This window comes from Somniosus microcephalus, chromosome 25 (assembly GCF_052327205.1).
Source record: "Somniosus microcephalus isolate GS21.2 chromosome 25, FLI_Smic_1.0, whole genome shotgun sequence".
Classification (NCBI taxonomy): Eukaryota; Metazoa; Chordata; class Chondrichthyes; order Squaliformes; family Somniosidae; genus Somniosus; species Somniosus microcephalus.
Genome location: NC_141011.1, coordinates 41,988,631 through 42,008,188, shown reverse-complemented (window position 1 = coordinate 42,008,188; position 19,558 = coordinate 41,988,631). Strand labels below are relative to the sequence as shown.

General features: G+C 45.1%; 1 protein-coding gene across 3 annotated transcripts in view; it reads left to right on the top strand.

The window, feature by feature from the left end:
• The window catches only part of prdm16 (PR domain containing 16), a 963,872-nt gene that overhangs the window by 911,016 nt on the left and 33,298 nt on the right, over positions 1 to 19,558 (top strand). For all 3 annotated transcript variants that reach the window (XM_085967282.1, XM_085967281.1, XM_085967280.1), the window contains 4 exons: positions 3,422 to 3,591; positions 6,238 to 6,315; positions 11,310 to 11,479; positions 12,716 to 12,890. In XM_085967282.1, coding sequence (XP_085823408.1) covers positions 3,422 to 3,591; positions 6,238 to 6,315; positions 11,310 to 11,479; positions 12,716 to 12,890 — 593 coding nt within the window. The remainder of the gene's footprint in view (positions 1 to 3,421; positions 3,592 to 6,237; positions 6,316 to 11,309; positions 11,480 to 12,715; positions 12,891 to 19,558) is intronic.

Sequence of the window (19,558 nt, the reverse complement as noted above, 5' to 3'; positions counted from 1 at the left end):
GAATTTCCTTACTTCAAATAGTGCTGTGGGATTGTTTACATCCACTTGAACAGGCAGATGATTTGACGTCTCATTGGAAAGATGGCACCGCCGACACTGCACTGGAGTGTCAGCCCAGATTATATGCTCAAGTCCTGCAGTGGGGCTTAAACCCATAACCTTCTGACTCAGAGGTGAGAGTGCTACCAACTGAGCCAAGGTGGACACTTACGTCATGTGAACAGGTTAAAAATTCATCCACTAATATCAGCAACAATAATTTCTAGGCTCATAGCTTCCATTTTCTTGCGTCTTCCCTTAACTCTTTTCCTGGTTGATTTTGGTTTCTCCTTTTATCAGCATTTTTGCTTACAAACACTCCTTAAACAATTAGGCAGTGTTTATTTTATATATAATATTTTTGTGAATAAAGACCTTTTTTGCAAGGAGGTTCACACGACTTTTAAACTCAAGCCTGATATCCAACATTAAATTTTTGTGTGTACAGTTTACAAATAAGACTTAAATAGGGCTGGGCCGATGGCTTTGTGCCTCTGGGTTAGAGAAGTGAAAATTCAGCCTGGGTTCTCACTATTGGTCGCTGTGTATTTGAAGACAATTGAACAGCCACCCGACACTCACCTTGTAGGACCACTTGGGGCAAGTTCTCTAGCGTTACAGGTGTCTGTGAAGCCCTGTATGTGCCTGAGGCAGTCAGCACTAAGAACTCCAATTTATCTAGATTTTCAAAAGGCCTTTGATAATGTACCCAATAATAGACTAATGAATAAGGTTAGAGAATGCTGAGTCAGGGGACAAGTAGCAGAATGGATTGCTAGTTGGCTTCAAGACAGAAAGCAGAGAGTGGGAGTAAAAGGTAGCTATTCACAGAAGGTGGGTAGTGGTGTTCCACAAGGATCAGTGCTGGGACCACTGCTGTTCACAATTTACATTAACGATGTAGACTTTGGAATCAAAAACACAATTTCTAAATTTGCGGATGACACCAAATTGTGGGGGGGGATAGTCAATACTGAGGGGGACTGCAACAATTTACAGGAGGACATTAATAAAATTGCAGAATGGGCAAATAATTGGCAAATTAAGTTCAACACAGATAAATGTGAGGTATTACATTTTGGTAGGAAGAATAGGGAGGTCACTTATCACTTGGAGGGTGCAAGTCTAGGTGGGGTAGAGGAACAAAGGGATCTCGAAGTACAAATACACAAATCACTATAAGTTGCGCCACAGGTTAGCAAGGCCACTAAAAATGCAAACCAAGCACTAGGGTTTATTTCTAGAGGGATAAAATTGAAAAGTAGGGAAATTATGCTAAACCTGTATCAAACCTTGGTTAGACCACACTTAGAGTACTGCGTGCAGTTCTGGTTGCCATATTATAAAAAGGATATAGAGCCACTGGAAAGGGTGCAGAGAAGATTTACAAGGATGATACATATCAGGAAAGGATGAACAGGCTGGGTCTCTTTGCTCTTGAAAAAAGATGGCTGAGGGGTGACCTAATAGAGGTCTTTAAAATTATGAAAGGTTTTGATAGAGTGGATACAGAGAAAGGCCTAGAAATTCACTAGCCTTAGCGCCGCTTTTGAGGCGCTAGAGGGACTAGCGCCAGAGTTATGGCCAGTTGAAAAATTCCCTGGGGCCCTAAAGCGGCGTTGCACCGGAAGCGCTGCGCCGGCACCGATGACGTCATCGGTGTGCGCAGCGTCCCGGTTGCCATGCCGACGGGCCCCAGCGCCGAAATTCAGCTGCGGCCGCCTCGCCCGTGGCAGCCGCAACTAAGACTCTGGCAACAGAGTCCAACATGTGTTTGCGCCAGCGCATTAAAGGCCCCGCGGCGGCCGGCCGCTTTCCCGCCGGCCGCCTGCCCGCAGCTCCCTCCCCGGACTTCTCCCCCCCCCCCCCCCCCGGAACAGATGCAAGCCCGGCACTTGTCCGAGGTGCCGGGCTCATTTTTAAACAGATTTGCGCGGGCCGCGGCCGGGTGCAGGCAGCTCCTCCTTAACGGAAGGAGGAGGCCTGCACTTCCCCAGCCTGCCGCACCGCATCGGGTGCCGCAGCGCCGGAATTGCGGCGCTAAACGGCAGTTAGCGCCCTTTTCCAGGCGCTAAGACCCTTCAGTAGCGCCGGCAGCCGTTTGGGCGCGGCGCTACTGAATTTTTGGCGCGCGCAGGGGGACTTAGTGCCGGCACTAACTTCCGGCGCTAAAGCCCTGGCTAAGCCAAAACCCAATTTCTAGGCCAAAATGTTTTCACGTGGGAAAGAGCATAAGTAGAGGCCATCAATATAAGATAGTCACCAAGAAAGCCAATAGAAAATTCAGAAGAAACTTCTTTACCCAAAGAGCGGTGAGAATGTGGAACTCGCTACCACAGGGAGTGGTTGAAGCGAATAGTATAGATGCATTTAAGGGGAGGTTGGACAAACATATGAGGGAGAAGGGAATAGAGGGTTATGCTGATAGATTTAGACGAGGAAAGATGGGGGGAGGCTCAAGTTGGAGCATAAACACTGGCATGGACTGGTTGGGCCGAATGGCCTGTTTCTGTGCTGTATATACTATGTAATCCTATGTAATGTAAAAACTGGCAGCCTTTGAATGAGCGTCAGTGAAGCAACTTGATCCCAGTTCATCGTAAAGTCAATTCAGGATGAATCTGGGACTCAAAAGGGTGCCTTCATACTGCAGGTTTAGCATCGCTGAAAAGCAGCTTTTGCTTCACTCTGACGCTAGACTGCAGTGTAAATCTGAAGTCAGGCCCTACCTGACTCCAGAGAGATGTGAGGTGCGATTCCCTGGAAGGAGGGGGGAAAAGAGCCTTATGTTGCTTCAGTTTGCTGCTGCATGGAGTGTAAATCCAGTGTGATGTCAAACCTGGTTTACAAGGTGCTCAAAGGATCTGTAGGGCCTCTTGGCTATGAGTCAGGTTGGGTTGGGCTGATGACTGATTCTATAGGCTATATACAGAGAAACTATTTCCTCTAGTGGAGGAATCCAGAACAAGATGGCACAATCTTAAAATTACAGCTAGGCCATTCAGGAGGGAAATCAGGAAGCACTTTTTCACATAATGGGTAATACCATAATGGTGGAACACTTTCCACCAAAAGGCTGTGAATGCTGGGGGGTCAATTGAAACTTTCAAGACTGAGATCAATAGATTTTTGTTGGGTAAAGGTATCAAGGGATATGGAGAAAAGGCAGGTAAATGGGGTTGAGGTACAGATCAGCCATGATCTCATTGAGTGGTGGAGGAGGTTCGAGGGGCTGACTGGCCTACACCTGATCCTATGACTACATGTCCTAAATTGAAACTTTCATGTGCTGCTGTATCCGGCAAGGGCAGCCCCTAAACTGCTTTCTTTTGACCTTCCCTCCAAGTATGAAGCCTGGAAATTACATTGTGATCTTTTACAGATGGCTGCTATGGAGACCATGACAGAAAAGCTGGAGAGTTTTGGCACACTGAAACTGGACACCATGGGCGCTCTGCAACCCCCTCCCCATCACGCCTTCAACTTCCGATCGCCGCCATCCACGCTATCTGATGCCATCCTCCGCAAAGGAAAGGAGCGTTACACGTGCAGGTTAGAGACGAGCTGGAGCCACAGTTACATCCTGTGGCTGATCCCCAACAGTAAATAAGCAAACTCCACAATATCTATCTGCACTCTATTTATCCCCGACATCTTGCTAAACATATTACATAGAATTACATAGAATGTCCAGCACAGAAACAGACCATTCGGCCCAACTGGTCCATGCCGGTGTTTATGCTCCACACGAGCCTTCTCCCACCCTATCAGCATAACCTTCTATTCCTTTCTCCCTCATGTGTTTATCCACTTTGGTAGGAAAAATAAAAAAGCAAATTATTATTTAAATGGGGAGAGATTACAAAAATGCTGAGGTACAGAGGGATCTGGGGGTCCTTGTACATGAATCACAAAAAGTTAGCATGCAGGTACAGCAAGTAATTAGGAAGGCAAATGGAATGTTGGCCTTTATTGCAAGGGGTATGAAGTATAAAAGTAGGGAAGTCCTGTTACAACTGTACAGGGCATTGGTAAGACCACACCAGGAGTACTGCGTACAGTTTTGGTCTCCTTATTTAAGGAAGGATATACTTGCATTGGAGGCAGTTCAGAGAAGGTTCACGAGGTTGATTCCGGAGATGAAGGGGTTGTCTTATGAAGAAAGGTTCAGCCGGTTGGGCCTATACTCATTGGAGTTTAGAAGAATGAGAGGGGATCTTATTGAAAAATATTTAGATTCTGAAGGGGCTTGACAGGGTAGATGCAGGGAGGATGTTTCCTCTCATGGGGGAATCTAGAACTAGGGGGCATCATTTCAGAATAAGGAGGCACCCATTTAAATCGGAAATGAAGAGAAATTTCTTCTCTCAGAGGGTCGTGAATCTTTGGAATTCTCTTCCCCAGAGAGCTGTGGAGGCTGGGTCATTGAGTATATTTAAGGTGGAGATAGACAGATTTTTGAAAGGTAAGGGAGTCGAGGGTTATGGGGAGCAGGCAGAGAAGTGGAGTTGAGGCCAACATCAGATCAGCCATGATCTTATTGAATGGCGGAGCAGGCTCGAGGGGCCAAATGACCTACTCTTGCTCCTACGTCTTATGTCTTATGTCTTTATCTAGCTTCCCCTTAAATGCATCTATGCTATTTGCCTCAACCACTCCCTGTGGTACTGAGTTCCACATTCTAACCACTCTTATGGTAAAGAAGTTCCTCCCTAATTCCCTATTGGATTTATTAGTGACTATCTTAAATTTACGGACCCTAGTTTTGACCTCCCCACAAGTGGAAACATCTTCTCTACGGCTACCCTATCAAACCCCTTCATAATCTTAAAGACCCCTATCATGAACAATTAAATCGTAACACTCACTTTCTGTCACATTTTGGACAACATACTTCAGCACATCCTTTGACTCAACTGTAAGCAATGCCACATGAGAGCTGCTTTTTTGTGAGATCTGCTACTAATTTTAACGGCATGCATAGGTTGAAATAATGCTGTGTGATATTAGTCATGAATGTAAATGTGATTAATTCCATTATCCACTCTTTTAACAGAGGTGTGAGCCCATCTGTTTTAAACCAGTTAGTTTGACTCTTGTTAAAATCACAGCCAAATGAATTTCATACGAACACACTAACGCATCCGTTATTAATATCACACCATGATCTCAAACCAACAGCTCTTCAATGAAGTTGGGGTGTCCAAGCTGTTGTCTACACGGGTGTTTAGATCTATACCATGGATCCTTGGGGCCGCGTGTAAAGTTTATTCCATGTCCCCATTAATCTATATTTATGGCAAGCTGCTGATACCAACAGGTCTTGTTGAACCTCTCCAGTCAGGTTTCCATCCCTGCCACAGCACTGAAACGGCCTTACTCAAAGTCACAAATGGCATCCTCTGTGATTGTGACCATGGTGCACTATCCCTCTTCATCTTTTTCGATCACACCATCCTCCTCCAACACCTCTTCTCCATTATCCAGATCAGTAGGACTGCCCTCTCTTGGTTTTATTCTTAGTCAGAGCCAGAGCATCTCCAGCAATGGCTTCTCTTCTCACTCCCACACCGTTACCTCTAGAGTCCCCCTAAGGATCTGTCCTTGGCCCCCTCCTCTTCCTCATCGACATGATGCCCCTTGGTGACATGGCGTTAGGTTCCACATGCACACTGACAATACCCAGCTCCACCCCTTCACCACCGCTCTTGACCCTTCCACTGCCTCTGTGTTGTCAGACTGCTTGGCCGACATCCAGTCTTGGATAAGCCACAATTTCCTCCAGTTAAACATTGAAAGAAAGAAAGAAAGACTTGCATTTATATAGCGCCTTTCATGATCACCGGATGTCCCAAAGTGTTTTACAGCCAATTAAGTACAATTAAGTACAGCCAATTGAGAAGACCGAAGCCATCGTCTTTGGCCTCCGCCATAAGGTGCGTACCCTCGCCACCGATTCCATACCCCTCCTAGGCGTTTAAAAAAACTGAAGCTACCAGCAAACGTCACCAAAACAGAAAGAGATGGTAAACTTTCTGGTTAAAGAAATGTCAGCACTGATCACCTGAACTCCAATTACTAACATCAGTCATCTCAAGGAGATTGTTTGATTCACAGCATGGGGCTCATAAATTGCAACCAAAATTTCTAGAATTGCTTGTCCAGTGACGCTGGTAAATTGCATTTTACCCCCTTCAGGTACTGTGGGAAGATCTTTCCAAGATCAGCGAATCTTACTCGGCATCTCAGAACACACACAGGGGAGCAGCCTTATAGGTAAGGATGAAAAGACTTAACGGTTCGGTGTTCTGAGGCCTGTTTTCTGATACACCACGTCTCCTTGGTGCATCTTATCCTCAGCCTTCTGTGCATCCGACTGACAACGTACTGATTATGTTCTTTTAATAATATAACCAATTCAGAAAATGGTATACGTTTCTGTGTATAAAAGTCTTGTATCTAGTGTGTACATCACACTTCAAGGCATCACACTTTTAAAAAGATTTTTGTCACAAAGAGAAAGGAAGCCAGCCATTTCATGCTGAGCTTTTCTGAACTGCAGCTAGAAATGTAAAAATTGCCCTCAGGAACTGAAAGCAGCTACAGTTCCCAGGATTTAATTCTTTAGACCACTTCCCTACACGTGAACAGTTGAGCAATATATTTAAAGGGAGAGGCCTGGGTTAAGCACAGCTCCAAGTTAGCTGCTAAACATCACAACTGCGAGCAATGCCATGGAAGATCAGCTTAAAAAGTGGAAGTGAGCGACCCCTGATGGCTCCATAAACAAATATATTATCCATTATGAAAATGAGTCAATCAGACCAAGAATGTCCCAGGTTTGGCCCCTGGTCAGTGGTGAATTGGCCTCAGTACCCCTGGATTATTGTGGGGGTGGAATCATGCACGGTTCCCGCTCTGGGTTGCTATCCAGACTTATTTTGGAAAGTGCGCGTGTGTGGGCACTGAGTAAGGATGGGACAGGGGCTCAATTGTCTTTTGGTTGAGAGCAGCTTCAGGAGACAGTACAATTGAAAGACCAACTGTGAGTAAGGAAACATCTCTTTACAGTGTTTAAGCAACAGACTCGTAGACATTAAAACGATTGCAAAGGGCCTAATACAATTGAATTGCTGGGATTCTAAAGCTGTGAGAGGCGTTCAGTATCCGTAAAAGAAAGAACTTGCATTTATATAGCGCCTTTCATGACCACAGTACATCCCAAAGCTCTTCACAGCCAATGAAGCACTTTTTGAAGTGTAGTCACTGCTATAATGTAGGAAGCCCAGCAGCCAATTTGCGCAGAGCAAAGCCCCACAAACAGAAATGTGATAATGACCAGATAATCTGTTTTAGCGATGTTGATTGAAGGATAAATCTTGGCCCCCATGACACCGGGGAGAACTCCCCTGCTCTTCTTCGAATAGCACAATGGGATCTTTTACATCCACCTGAGAGGGCGGACGAGGCAACGGTTCAACATCTCATCCGTAAGACGGCACCTCCAACAGCTGCACTCCCTCAGTAGTGGTGCAACTACAAACTGGAGTGTTAGCCTAGATTATGGGCTCAAGTCTCTAGAGTGGGGCTTGAAGCCACAACCTTCTGACGGAGAGGCAAGAATGCGACCCACTGAGCCATGGCTGACACTGTAAGGTTAATTCTGCAAATGAAAGGTTGGAGAAACATAGCCAGTGTATTTTTTTGTGGTATTGTTGGTATGAGAAAAGGTGCTGGGAGTTCCCCTCTCTTTAAGGAAACTCAGGACCAAACAGTGAAAAGAAAAAAAGTTTGTAACAAAAGCAAAGGAAAATTTCTCTGCCTGTGGGTCTGATTAAGACCTGAGGGTATAACTACATTAACCTTTACAGTGCTGGTCATGGCACTCATGCTAACCAGATGCCACTTTGTTTATTTACCAGGGTACAGGGGAATGTGCTTGCAGCAGTATAAGAAGGCAGTGGGGACAAGCAAATCAGGCACAGTTCACACTTGCTAGTCATTTAAACTGATGCAAAGGGCTCTGATTTATTTGCTTGTAAAAACATATTGGAACTCAACACAGTTTAAATCATCCCGGCCAGAAAGAGCTAAAATGTGGAGACCCCTCATTACTGCCTCCTTAAATGGAAAAGGAGGTTCTCATCTACTGTATTCACTCCTCTTTGCTGACATGATGGAGCTCTCTCCATCTGCAGTTGTATCACACAAACAGATCTGAGGCCGCTTGGTGTCCAGGGGCACACCAGTCATATAGATCGGAGTTATACTGCCACTCGGATTTCTTCCATTTTTCAGCCAGAATTTGCATTTCTATTGCGGCTTTCCTGAACTGCTGTAATGGAGGGAAACACTGGCCACCAATTTACACGCAGCAAAGTCCCACAAACAATAAATGTTGGCCTGGACACCGGGAGGACTCCTGTATTCTTCTTCGGATAGTGGCACGGGATCTTTTACGCCCACCTGAGAGGGCAGACAGCTGGAATTGCTCTCAGAACAAAAAGCGAACTGGGCGGTGCAGATTGTCCTGATCTGCTGGCTGGCCAGACTATCCCAACTAAGAGAGGATCACTGATTGGGTAACTTAGGCATCATCAGGCTAAGGAATACCTGGTAGCTAGCAGCCCTCCCCCTGCCCCACCCCATTCACCCAACTCACTCACTCCCATCTCCCAGATGGAAAAAAGGGTTCATAAATAACAATGAATAGTCAGGCTTCCTTTCCCCCCCCCCCGTTCCACCCCACCCCGCATAACTGTGCCAGTCAGGAGGAATGCATGAGAACGAGTGTATTAGACCATTTCTCCCATTCCAATTCGACTGAATCAGTCCTGAGAAGCTGCAACTGGCAGATTAAGGAATTTAAAAAGTGCAAAGAAAGAAGATTGATTCTGTTTAAATCTTTGCCGATTGTAGACGTCACTTTCTCGCTCCCTGTTTGGCGTCTCTGTTGCAGATTGAAAATCCCCTAAGGATGATGTTTTAACATTGTCAGCTTTTTTTTTGTTCTCTCTCTCTCTCTCGCTCTCTATGATTAGGTAATTTAGAAACAATTTGCCCTAACAAATGACTAGGATCATTTTCCCTGCAACTTTTCAAGTTGACTTCGAGGTAAATATGCAGCACATTGGATAGCGAGCCGAGGCTTTGTTTTAAAACCCTTCACGGTTCACGGTGCAGAGCACTTCACTCGCACAGTGATTATCAGATTGCGCGAGGAGATTGTCTGATGAACAGTGACCGCTCGAAGACCCCAGTTTAAGAGCAAATGATCCGGGCACTGCACTGATGACCAGCCGGCCCAGATGAAGTAACTCTCGGTCCCTGGTGCACTAAACAAAACACTCGGCTTTCTCGCCATTTGACAATTGCCTCTGACCCATGCTGCACCAGGGTCTTAAATTAGCAGCAGGCATTTTTTAGGCAGAACATAAAAGGATTCATCTGATTAAAACTTTTGATGCCCAGCAATTTTCCCAGCACAATTAGCAGCGCTGCTGTTTGTACAGCGAGGTAAAATTGTGGTATATCAATTCTATCAATAAACCCTTGGGAACAGTTCGCAGACTGGTGCTATGTGTTCCATTCACCATGTGTTAACTCTTCAGATCCCTTTTCCTCATGTTCCTTTCCCCCCAATTCTCCTCACACCTCATTGGCCAGTCGCTGGGGCGGGGAGTGACAGTTCCGCAGCTGCCCTTCCAGTACTTTACCCCAATTGGCCGTCCTCCGTGTGTGAACTTGGGAGCATCACAGACGATCCCGACCACGTCATCCACATTGCTGCGGCAGTGGCTGAGGGGTGATCGGGAACAGGATTCTTTGTTTTTTTCACCTCCGAGTCAGAGGATTGTGAGTTCAAATTCCACACCAGGAGTTGGAGCACATAATGTAGCCATCAGAACAGTACTCTTCTTCTTCTTTCCTATGGTAGTAGCAAAGCAAATCAAATGTCAATATCTAAGTTGGATATCCAGGCTAAAGCTTCCAGTGTCGCAGCATGGATATCTTGTAGGCTGCCTGTGAATTTCCTGAGGGCAGTGCTCAATGATGTGCTCCAGGGTCTGATTAGGAGCTCCAAAGTCACATGATGGGGATGCTTTATTCTTCCATCTATGGAGAAGGTGGCAACATCTACCATGACCAGTTCTGAGGTGGTTGATGGTTGTCCACTGTTTGCGAGGAAGGTTTGATCCCTCAGGTTGTACTGTGGGATCCTCTATAAGGAATCCATTCCATATGTCGCAGTTCTTCCAAGCATTTCGCCATCGGTCATCAAGGCTGAGGGGAGATCGCTGAAGGGCTTCGGCGACGGTCCAAAATGGCCGCCTAGATTTGAGACAGTAATGAGAGAGTGCTGCATTGTCAGATGAGACATCAAACTGATCCCTTGGGTCAATTTAAAGTTAAAGATCCCAAGACACTGCAGCCACTTCTCTTAATTTAAATGATCTGATAATTGATTTTTTTTTGCAATAAATCCACACTTTGCATGTTATTTACATTGCGTAATCCAATACGTGGACTATTGGAGTTTTCCTGTACCCTGGCCAACATTCTTCCCTCAACCAATACCATAAAACAATCAGATTAGTTCCTCACTTATTGGCTGTTTGTTTAAATCTTTGCCGATTAATTAATTTCATAGAATTTACAGTACAGAAACAGGCCATTTGGCCCAACTGGTCTATGCCAGTGCTTAGGCTCTACACGAGCCTCCTCCCACCCCTCTTCATCTCACCCTATCAGCATAAACTTCTAGTCCTTTGTCCCTCGTGTACTTAACTAGTTTCTCCTTAAATGCATCTATGCTATTCGCCTCAACCACTCCTTGTGGTGGTGAGTTCCACATTCGCACCATTCTCTGGGTAAAGAAGTTTCTCCTGAAATCCTTATTGGATTTAATTATGACTATCTTATATTTATCACCCTGAGTTTTTGAGTCCCCCACAAGTGGAAACATCGCCTCTACATCTACCCTATCGAACCCCTTCATAATTTTAAAGACCTCTATTAGATCACCCCCTCAGCCTTCTCTAGAGAAATTAAGAGCATCACACGAGAATTGCACTGGACAACACTGAAGCGCTTGGGTGTAAGTGTCATTTTTCTAGAGCCTATTGCTTCCAGTATTCTAAATAAACCGACTGGCCGCATTTAATAGGCCGTTGAACGACTTCCAAATTTGAGGTTTCATCGCAATTCTCAATTGGTCATTAAATTTTAGATAACTTTTTTTTTACAGCTAATTATTCTTGTCCTTCCAGGTGTAAATACTGTGACAGGTCATTCAGCATCTCTTCAAACCTGCAAAGGCATGTCCGCAACATCCACAACAAAGAGAAGCCATTCAAATGTCACTTGTGCAACCGCTGCTTCGGGCAGCAGACTAACCTCGACCGCCACCTCAAGAAACACGAGAACGAGAGCATTCCAGGTAAAGCAGGTCCTCCCTCTTACTGGTTCACAGTAAACTCCTGGGAACGGTGGTATAGTGGTTATGTTGCTGGACTAGTATTCCGCCACTTTTGATTTGAACTCCTGTTTGAGGCAAAAAACATGAGTTCAAATCCCACCAGGGCAGTTTGAGAAATTACATTCCGTTCTAAAAAAATCCTGAAATAAAACGCTGGTATCAGCAAAAGTGACCTTGAAGCTATCACATTGTTGTCAAAACCCAACTGGTTCATTAATGTAATTTAGTGGAAGGAAACTTGCCATCCTTACCCAGTCTGGCCTATATGTGACTCCAGACCCACACCAATGTGGTTAACTATGAAATGGCTTCAATCACCTCTTGTACCTTTTCTCCCAATTCCTGTTCAGTGTCTTATTTTCCTCCCCCTTCTCTCTCCTCTCCCTTCCCCCCACCCCCTTGTGAACCACCGTGGGATGTTTTACTACAAGTCATTACTGTTGCCATTGTTTTTCTTGTTGGCCAAATACCATTTCATGAAGGCTCTGCCCCTTTAATTATTGACATGGAAAATTGTGAACTGCTCATTTGCCTTTGTAAATCGAACTACACTCCCATTGACTCAAGATTTTGGAATCTCAGAGATGGTCAGCCCTAGCAGAATATAAATCCTTCCAGTGAACACAGTGCCTACAACAATCCAAATTCATAAAACATACAGCAAACAGAAGCTTTGGGCAGAAAAAGACCAGCTGGTCCATCTAACCTGTCCCATACCTTAAACATCACATCAAGAGACTCTTTAACCACCTCGGTGATGTGTACTCCCTGGGAGAGGCCAAAAACCAGATCAAAAACCCAAGGCCAATTAGGAGGGGAAAAATCTGGAAAATTCCTCTCCGATCTCTCGCTAGGCGATTGAAACTAGTCCAGGAGACCACCGACCATGACTTATATTATTTGGCACCTACCTGTTGTATGATGCAATCTCCGTCCCAGCCAGCAATCACTTGAAGGTGTTCAGTGAAGCAGCACACACCGTTGATTCTTCGTAGCTGAGTTCTTGTTTACTGGCCACTTGTCTAATAGTGATGTGGATTAGTACAAGTGCAAGAGACTTACCAAAGAAAAATCTGCGTGGGGGACATTATTTTCTAATTAAAGGGTAGAAAGTAGACGGGGAATTTTAATGATTTACACAAAATGATTCCTATGTCCTGTCGACAGCCATCCTGATCTCCTCCTCTTCCTTTTCAGTGAGCCAACTTTCCGGGGTTTCGTCCAATCACCTGGGCACCAGCGCATCTTCCCCAAACTCCGAGCTAGACAACACTGCACTTTTGGAAGAGAAGGAGGAGTCATACTTCTCTGAAATCCGGAATTTCATTGGAAACAACGACCTCAGCCAGGCGTCCAGTTCAGCTGACAAAAGGTGACCATGGTCTGCCCTGAAATAGGCCTCTCCGAGTATGCGAGGGCAAAGCAGGAGGCACTTCTCCAAAATTACATAGTTGTATGTGAGGAGTTTTTCTATGTTGAGGGCCAACATCTTTGTTTTGTTTCCTTGCCGCTTGCTCACTCTCCCCCCACCCCATTCACAAACCAACTGCACACAGAGGCCAGTCAGGAAAAGTCGATTTTACACTAAAATGTGCTTTAATGAGCTTGAGATTCCCACTCCAAAAAAGAACTTGCTGTGACACTCATTGCAACCACAAGGAGACAAGGAAGAGGCAAACAAGAGCCAGTTGTGGCAGTTCACAAGGGATGGATTTTGACTAGTTCTGTATCAGGATTTAAGACTTTCATCATCCATTATAGAGTCGCAAACATGAGCGTTTGATCCCGCAACATGTTTTACCTCATTTATAAATGGAAATGACTCAGTGGCACAATTAAATGTACACAAGGGCAGATTGGGGAGGCCTCATCTGATTGGTCTCTTTTACCCGTCCATGGGGGAGGCCCCGCCTCCGCTCAACCTCTCCCCATCATTACACAACTGAGATTGGGAGCTCAGAAGCAGGGTGGTTGGAACCTGTATCACACTGCTCCAAGGTACAACATATTGGTATTCCCATATGCTGTGTCAGTCTGCCATCCGGTATTTTATGCTCAGAAGGTTTAAATGTATTGTACAGAATAACTCCCTAATCCTTAATCTAACGTAGCTGTGCACTTGCTGCTGACTCTCAGTCACCTCTTGTTACCCAGCTTTGTACTGTAAAGCTGGTCGAGGCACTGTTGGAGCAGCCATTTTGTGTAGCGTTCCACCTCCTGCTCCTGTGATGTCACCAGGTTCTAATGACATCACGAGTGAGCCGTGCTGCCCACAATTCATTGCTATCATTCATGACCTCACAGCAAGGGATGGGGGGAGGGGGGCAGCCCTGCTCAAAATGCATGCTCCCTAGCACCCTCCAACCAGCAGTTATAAAGCATAAAACAAGGTAACATGATGATGCACCAGTGAGTGTACAGATATCTCCTTTTAAACCGTAAAGATTTAAGATTATACTTGCAGATCTCCTGTAGCAGTGTTCACTGCAAATCAGATGCCAGGTAGTTTTCTAACGACCATGTACTGCACAATATATTAAGGTACTTTAACTGGCCGGCCTCTTTAAGGTTGCAAAGTCTAATCGCTGTAAGCAAACACATCCTGGGACCAGTTACTGTTTTATTCCTGTTGGTGAGGGAGGTTTGCAGACTGGCAGGTACTTGTAATTTCCAGGCTCCAGGTCAGAAGAAACCAGCGCAACGTGATTGGCTTTCTTTCTCTTTTTTTTAGTTTTGACACTTTGAGATATGACGACACACGCTAGATTCAGGGTTTTATAGCTGTGGATAGATAGATGAGACAGCCCAGTACCCTCTGCTTTGCCTTATATACATGCCTTATATAAACTGCACTGTGCCTGAACAGCCTTTGAGTTTCATCCCTGAAGTGCACTCTGCTTGATTTCCCCACATATCTTTTTTTTTGACACTCTACTGATACAGTAATTCAAAAGTGGGAGCATGAAAGCCATTCACCTCTTGTAACTTATCAATTCACTCGCAACATAATCCCAGACCCTTTCTGACAAAACAGACGCACTGACATTTCTCTCAAGTCCGTATTCCCCAATAAGTAAACAGCCTTTTATTAGAACCAGGTCCTGTTACCAAACGCAAATCGACTGTATACATCAGTGCAGACTGCCACCCATTAAACTGATTCATGGAGAAGAAATGCAGACAGAGAGAGAGAGCATCAGGAGCCCGACTGTGCATTAGTGTTATTTATTTTGCTTTCTGTCAGGTTTTTTCTTGCTGAATTCCAATCTTGCCAGACCTTCATAATGACAACAAATTACTTCATCACCGAATCAATTACTGTCACATCTCATATTCTTATCCACAATACAACTCGCAGACGAGCACCCTCCTTCTGCCTACATTATTGAGGACTTCTTTCTCCACCTCTTACTGTTCCCAAAATAGATGTAGACACGCAGGGAATAATATAGAAAGACGGAAGAACTTGCATTTCTACAGTGCCTTTCACAACCTCAGGAGGTGCCAAAGTGCTTCACAGCCAATGAAGTACTTTTGAAGTGTAGTCACTGTTCTAATGTAGGAAACACAACAGCTAATTTGCGCACAGCATGATCCCACAAACAGCAATGTGATAATGACCAGATAATCTGGTTGAGGGATAAATATTGGCCAGGACACCAGGGATAACTGCCCTGCTCTTTTACACCCACCTGAAAGGGCGGACGGGGCCTTGGTTTAATATCTCATTTGAAAGACAGCACCTCTGACAGTGCCGTACTCCTTCAGTCCTGCACTGGTTGTGTCAGTATAGATTATGATTGTCAGTCTGTGGAGTGGGACTTGAACCCACAACCTTCTGACTCAGAGCCGAGAATGCTACCACTGAGCCACAGCTGACACCCAAACAATTCTGCCTTAGGAACCCCAAAGTCAAACCACCTTAATCATGAATGCAGCCCCTGACCCCAACCATCCCCCCCACCCGTTCCCCCGTTTTCTTTTCATTAGAGCTTTCAACCCTGCAACTGAAGCGGCATATCCGTGTAGCGGAGGCTGATGACATCCATGTTGCCTCACCGAGTGAGGTATAAGCGATGTGAGGATGTCCTCATATCCATGGAATATTTTTTGTGTTCTGCAGAGTTGTGAAGAGCTACCATGTGAGGTGTGGGAATTTGCATTCAATCCACTGGAACTCACCGTGCATCAATGTTTCACGGATTTGAAATTAATATTTACATATAATTTCTCCCCCCCTTTCCACTTTTGCCCCCTATTGTCTTCCTCTTCTACTAGTAAGGTACGTTCCACGGGGGAAGACCACCCCCTGGCTCCTCATCCAAGTAAGATTGTTGGCAGGGTATCACATTGTGAGTGGCATCATATCGGAGCCTGATCCTGTTCTCACCCAAAACCTACAGGAGCTGCATATGGCTCTAGGTCCCCAGACTGAACACCCCTCTTCTATGGGTCCAATTGTTTTTCTAACTCGCCCTTCAATAATCTGCATTTGAAAAAATACTATCAAACTTCACACATGGAGTATTGGGCGAGATGCCAGCAGGCCTCCCAGCACCCTGGAAACCATACCCCAGAACGAATCAGCACCTACAGGAGAGAGAGGGAGGGGGGCAACTAGAGGGGGGAAAAAAGCCTAGAAAAAAAAATTCCTATTTACAAAACCACTGAAAAAATATTGATATTTTCAGCAGTGGAAGAGTTATTCAAAATTCAGCCTCATATCTCTACCTCCACTGACCTCTAGCGCCTGGAACCGAGTACTGCAACAGCACCAAGTCGGCCCATACACTGTAATAAGCAAGCAGACTATTTTGACAAGCGGTGTCTTGTTACTGTGTAAAATATTGAAAGAGAATTCTAAATTCATAACCGATATTTGAGTTGACGTTAATTTTGATGTGGTATTTTTCTTTTATTGCTGTGTAAATATCCCGAGGTTAAATTTAGTGAAATAGCGCTATGGCACAGAGCTACATGTGTTGGGAGAGCATGCTGGGAATTCAGACCCGGAGGTCAGCACACTTATCATGATTTTCCATGCATTAATGGCTCCCCTCCTCATTCCACGTCACTTTGGCCCATTATGCAGTGCATCCTATGCATGACTGCTTCACTCTTATACTTGTTGTTAGAGAGAAAATGGGGATAGACCGGTAAGCCTGACATCGGTAGTAGGGAAAATGCTGGAGTCCATTATAAAAGATGTAATAGCAGATCACTTGGAAAACAGTGACAGGATCAGACAAAGTCAACATGGATTTACCAAAGGTAAATCGTGCTTGACTAATCTACTGGAATTTTTTGAGGATGTAACTAGTAAAATAGATAAGGGAGAACCAGTGGATGTGGTGTATTTGGACTTTCAGAAGGCTTTCGATAAGGTCCCACATAAGAGATTAGTGTGTAAAGTTAAGGCACATGGAATTGGGGGCAAGGTATTGACTTGGATAGAGAACTGGTTGGCAGATAGAAAGCAAAGAGTTGGAATAAACGGGTCTTTTTCCAAGTGGCAGGCAGTGACTAGTGGGGTACCGCAGGGATCGGTCCTTGGACCCCAGCTATTCACAAAGTATATATTAATGATCTAGACAAGGGAACTAGATGTAATATCTCCAAATTTGCAGACGACACAAAGCTGGGTGGGCGTGTGTGCTGTGAGGAGGATGCCAAGAAACTACAGGATGATTTGGACAGGTTGGGTGATTGGGCAGAAGCATGGCAGATGCAATATAATGTGGATAAATGTGAGGTTATCCACTTTGGTGTCAAAAACAGGAAGGCAGATTATTATCTGAATGGCAATAGATTGGGAGAAGGGGAAGTGCAATGAGACCTGGGTGTCCTTGTGCACCAGTTGCTGAAGGTAAGCATGCAGGTGCAGCAGGCGGTTAAGAAGGCAAATGGTATGTTGGCCTTCATAGCGAGAAGGTTTGAGTACAGGAACAAGGATGTCTTGCTGCAGTTGTACAGGGCCTTGGTGAGACCACATCTTGAGTATTGTGTGCAGTTTTGGACGCCTTATCTGAGGAAGGATGTTCTTGCCATGGAAGGAGTTCAGCGAAGATTCACCAGGCTGACACCTGGGATGGCAGGAATGACATATGAGGAGAGATTGGGTCGATTGGGCTTGTACTCACTGGAGTTTAGAAGAATGAGAGGGGATCTCATTGAAACTTATAAAATTCTGACAGGACTGGACAGACTAGATGCAGGAAGGATGTTCCCGATGGTCGGGGAATCCAGAACCAAGGATCACAGTCTAAGGATAAGGGGTAGACCTTTTAGGACAGAAATGAGGAGGAATTTCTTCACCCAGAGAGTGGTGAACCTGTGGAATTCTCTACCACAGAAGGCAGTAGAGGCCAATTCATTAAATATATTCAAGAAGGAGTTGGATATATTTCTTAAGGCTAAAGGGATCAAGGGGTATGGGGAGAAAGCAGGGACCGGGTACTGAACCTGGATGATCAGCCATGATCGCATTGAATGGCGGAGCAGGCTCGAGGGGCCAAATGGCCTACTCCTGCTCCTATCTTCTATGTTGCTGTGTTTTCATGATGTAAACATACTATTCATTGAGACTATCCATGCCCTTCCACGCGACACCCTACTGTGCAGAGAAGTATTTTCTCTCCGCTGTGATGGAATTGATCTGATTTAAGTTAAGTCAGCTGGAAGTGCACTCAACTAAGTCACAATCCCCATATAGAAATCTTCACCTGTTCCAATGTGCTCCTACAGACAGCTTGAACACGCTGTTGAAGGTTATAGGTTCAAGCATCACTCTAGGACTTGGCCACCTCACAAGGAAAGAGTGCAATACTTAGGAAAACCTGTATTGCTGAAGGTGCTTGCCTCAGTTGGTGGTGGACTTGCCTCTGAGTGTGAAGGTTGTGGGTTCATGTCTCATGCCAGGACTTGACACTGAGGTAACAACAGAAAATGCTGGAAAAACTCAGCAGGCCAGGCAACATCCGTGGAGAGAAAACAGAGTCAACGTTTCGAGTCAAACTCTTTGTCAACACTGAGGTGTTGTGCTTTTGGCTGTTCAGTCTCTCAGATGAGTAGTTAACCTGAGGCCCCATCTGCCAGTTCAGGAGGACATTGAAGATTCCATAGGGCTATTTGAAGAAAAATTCTCCCAGCATCCTTCCCAGTATTTCTCCCTCAACCAACATCATCTGAAATAGATCTGTATTTTCCGCTGCTGTTTGTGGGATCTTGCTATGTGCAAAATGGCTGCAGTATTTGCTGAAGTAACACTTCAAAGAGCTTCATTGTGTGTAAAGTGCTTTGAGATGTTACTGAGAAAAGTGATAAGAAGCCAATTAAATGCAAGTTTCTTTTTGAATGAACATCTTTATGTACACAGCTCAATAACTGAAGTGGAGCTGAACTGTGAGGAATTCATTGCGAATCTCCCCCTCCTTTTTTTTTGGTCTCAGCCCAAGCTGCATCGCAGCCACATAAAGCGGCTGAAACTTTGATAACCCCAACCTCTGAGAATTTGTTAATCCCCGTGTGTCAGAGGTACCAGGTTTGCCCCTGTAAAGGCGCTGATCCTGCGCTACGGTTTATAAACTGCATTTTCTTTTACTTGGGTCTGTGGTTGTGGTATGGCCCAGTTAATGCTCATCCTAGTCAAATACCTAGGCTTGAAAAGTAAAATCTAGCGCCACAGAAATGCAAATAAACCATAGCCGACCCAGTTCATATGTGAAAGAAAGAACTTGCATTTATGTAGCGCCTTTCATGCCATCCCAAAGCATTTTACAGCCAACTAATTACTTGTGAAGCATAGTCACTGTTATGCAGGCAAACGCAGCAGTCAATTTGTGTGCACAGCAAGGTTTCACAAACAGCAGTGATTTAAACATCCGCTTAATCTGCTTTGGTGATGTTGATTAAAGGATAAATATCGGCCAGGACACTAGGGAGAACTTACCTGCTCTTCTTCGAATAGTGCCATGTGACCTTTTACAACCACATGAGAGGGCAGAAGGGGCCTCGGCTTAAAGTCTCATCCGAAAGACGGCA